Source organism: Tinamus guttatus, unplaced genomic scaffold, assembly GCF_059628265.1.
Source record: "Tinamus guttatus ecotype Peru unplaced genomic scaffold, ASM5962826v1 Tinamus_guttatus_pri_ptg000387l, whole genome shotgun sequence".
NCBI classification, from domain to species: domain Eukaryota; kingdom Metazoa; phylum Chordata; class Aves; order Tinamiformes; family Tinamidae; genus Tinamus; species Tinamus guttatus.
In genome coordinates, this window is record NW_028288921.1 from 860,099 (window position 1) to 863,230 (window position 3,132).

General features: G+C 49.6%; 1 protein-coding gene across 1 annotated transcript; it reads left to right on the forward strand.

The window, feature by feature from the left end:
• The first annotated feature begins 1,384 nt into the window (after positions 1–1,384).
• LOC148593490 (olfactory receptor 14C36-like) lies at positions 1,385–2,317 on the forward strand. Its single transcript, XM_088530770.1, has one exon. The coding sequence runs from the start codon at positions 1,385–1,387 to the stop codon at positions 2,315–2,317; it is 933 nt and encodes a 310-aa protein (XP_088386896.1).
• Positions 2,318–3,132: the final 815 nt, after the last annotated feature.

Below are 3,132 nucleotides of genomic sequence, written 5' to 3' on the forward strand. Positions count from 1 at the left end.
ACGAGGGGTCCTTTACTGCAGAAGAGCAAGAGAAGGGCTACTTGAAAGGGAAGGAGCTTTCCTTCAGGTCTCCGCTCTTTCAGCCTCCTTATTATGGCTGGGAGAAGGAAGGAACAAGTTTTCTACTTTGATAAGGATCTGTGAGTCCTAAACCTTCACTCTGAAAGCTTAAGAGAGGATTAATAGAGAGGTGAGAAACTTCAGCAAGCTGCTTAATCCCCACCTTAGCCTAGAGGCAGCATCAATATCATCTTTGTGGCCTCCTAGGACTTTATGTGACCTATTTCTTAGGACCTGCAACTGCACAGCTGCCTTTGGAAATTGCCCAGAGGTTTGTGCAGGGCAGAGCTGAGCACAGATAGGGTCATATGGGATCTGTGAGCAATGGCAGGGACCAAGACCCAGGGACAGAGGAAGGGCTGCTGGCAGGGACAGCTGCAGGCAACAGAGATGGGCAGGGAAGGGGCAGGAAGTGCAGGGCAGGAGACGCCTCCTCTGCAGCCAGACCTGGGAGATCTCTCCTGCCACAGGACCATTTCTAACCTCCCCATCAAGGGACTAAGGTGTCCCCTCTGTGAGGTGAAGTACCCATCTGGTAAGGTCAAGGTTTTCCAGAATGCTTCTCTGTACTTCTCCTTGCCTCTCTTGGCAGCACATTGAGGGTGTTTTGGCTAGGAGGGAACATACCCTTGGGTATATGGAGACAGGGTGAGAAATTTGGATATGGGCACTAAGACACTGCACTGCTCTGCCCTCAGCAGGGCCTGTCTCCTTTTAGGGCAGCACATGGGAGCAACAACCCTCTACCTCAAGGAGACAGGAGCTGTGGGAAGGAGACTAACAGACAAACAAGATGTCTCCGCTCTGCACATAGTGACCGTGGATGCATTCCCTTAAGGACTGAGAGCTGAAATGTGAAGGATTTGTCCTTTTGGGGAAGCCTCGCCAGGAGTGACAAAGACATCTCAGAAGTGTTTACCAAAAATAAAACTATAGTTCCTCAAACCTCTTTGCTTACTCTTCTCAGTAAAGATGCTGAAAAGCTAATGTACATCTTGAGTGGATTTCACCTGCCAGAAAAGGTGAATGTGAAAGTGCGTGACCTTCACTGCCCAGGTCCCACTGTTGTACAACACGACAGACTCCTTGTAATACATGGGATGATGTATGATGAAGCCAGAGTGCTTCCCACAGCACTCTCAGCCAGTGCAAAATGGAGCTCAAGCAAAGCACCAGTACTAAGATACTCTTGCTAAAGAGAGGCAATGGCAGTCGATGTTGTAAAACTGAATGACTTGGGAGTTTTTTTTTTTCTTGAAAACTCTCTCCTAACTTCTCAATGTCTTCTGTTCCTTAGATAGGCCCACATGACTGGAGGGAGCTAATGTCCAACAGCAGCTCCCTCAATGAGTTCCTCCTCCTACCATTCGCAGACACGCGGGAGCTGCAGCTCTTGCACTTCTCGCTCTTCCTGGCCATCTACCTGGCTGCCCTCCTGGCCAACGGCCTCATCGTCACAGCTGTAGCCTGTGACCGCCACCTCCACACACCCATGTACTTCTTCCTTCTCAACGTCTCCCTCCTCGACCTTGGATCCATCTCCACAACTATCCCCAAATCCATGGCCAGCTCCCTGTGGGACACCAGGGAAATTTCCTTTTTGGCATGTGCTGCCCAGGTTTTCCTGTTGGTCTTCTTCTTTGGAGGAGAGTTTTCTATCCTCACAGTCATGGCCTATGACCGCTACGTTGCCATCTGCAGACCCCTGCACTACGGGACCATCATGGACAGCAGAGCTTGTGTCAAAATGGCCGCAGCTGCCTGGGCCAGTGCTTTCCTCAATGCTCTCCTGCAAACTGGGAACACATTTTCCATACCACTCTGCCAAGGCAATGTGGTGGAGCAGTTCTTCTGTGAGATCCCCCAGATCCTCAAGCTCTCCTGCTCAGACTCCTACCTCAGGGAAGTCCGGGTTAGCGTGGTTACTGCCTGCATAGCCTTTGGTTGTTTCATTTTCATTGTGGTGTCCTACGTGCAGATCTTCAGAGCTGTGCTGAGGATCCCCTCTGAGCAGGGCCGGTACAAAGCCTTTTCCATGTGCCTCCCACACCTGGCTGTGGTCTCCTTGTTTTTCATTACTATATTGTTTGCCTACCTGAAGCCCCGCTCCATCTCCTCCCCACTTCTAGATATGGTTGTGTCCATTCTGTACTCGGTGGTGCCTCCAGCCCTGAATCCCCTCATCTACAGCATGAGGAACAAGGAGCTGAAGGAGGCACTGAGGAAATTCATCAAGTGGGTACAACGTCAAAGATAACAACTGTTTCATTCACTCACCAGCATATCTGGCATCGAGGCTGTATTTTATCCATTTCCTTTTTTAATTCTCTCTTTTACATCCATTTTAAACTAATAAATACTAAAATAAAGATACCTAGTTTTTGTCACGACTGCACAGGAATGTCTCCTTTAGCATTTAAACATAGACAACGATAAAGCAGGAAGCCAGGCTTGACCCTTCATTAGCAGAGAGGGGGGATTCTCTGAGCCCCTTCTTTGAGCTCCCTTGGATGTGCCCAGTGCAGGGAGGAGAGTTTCCCTCTGCAGCGTCTTTTCCAGCACTGACACCAAGGGACCTCTGGGGTACAGAGTCACGGTGGGACAAGGGCAGGTGGGGTGAGACCAGGGGTCCAGTGTTGTTTAGGAGATCTCAGCTCTCGTGCCTATGGTTAGAGTGGGATCTCAAAGCTCTCTAATATGACAGAAATGACAAACAAGTGTCACCACAGGTTTCCATGGTTCCATGCAAAGCTCCAACACACAAAACTAAACACGAGTGAATTGAAGGAAAGTCTAGAGGCAGCCTTTCCATGGCAGTTCATCTTTCCTGAAGACACATTCCAGGAGGGCAGCAGGACTTTCTCTAGAGTTGTCCTCATTTCCGTGCTGTCCTTCCACGCTTTATTCTGCAGATATGGCTCAGGAACTCTCATAACCTGGTAGAGACAGGCTAGTGTTTCCACGTGCCCTGGAAGAAGAGGCAGGACCAGTCCTTGGGCTCCCTTAAGCCACAGCTGGATTCCAGAATAACATTTTCATAATAAAAGGGGATCTGCCCCATGATGGTCCTGA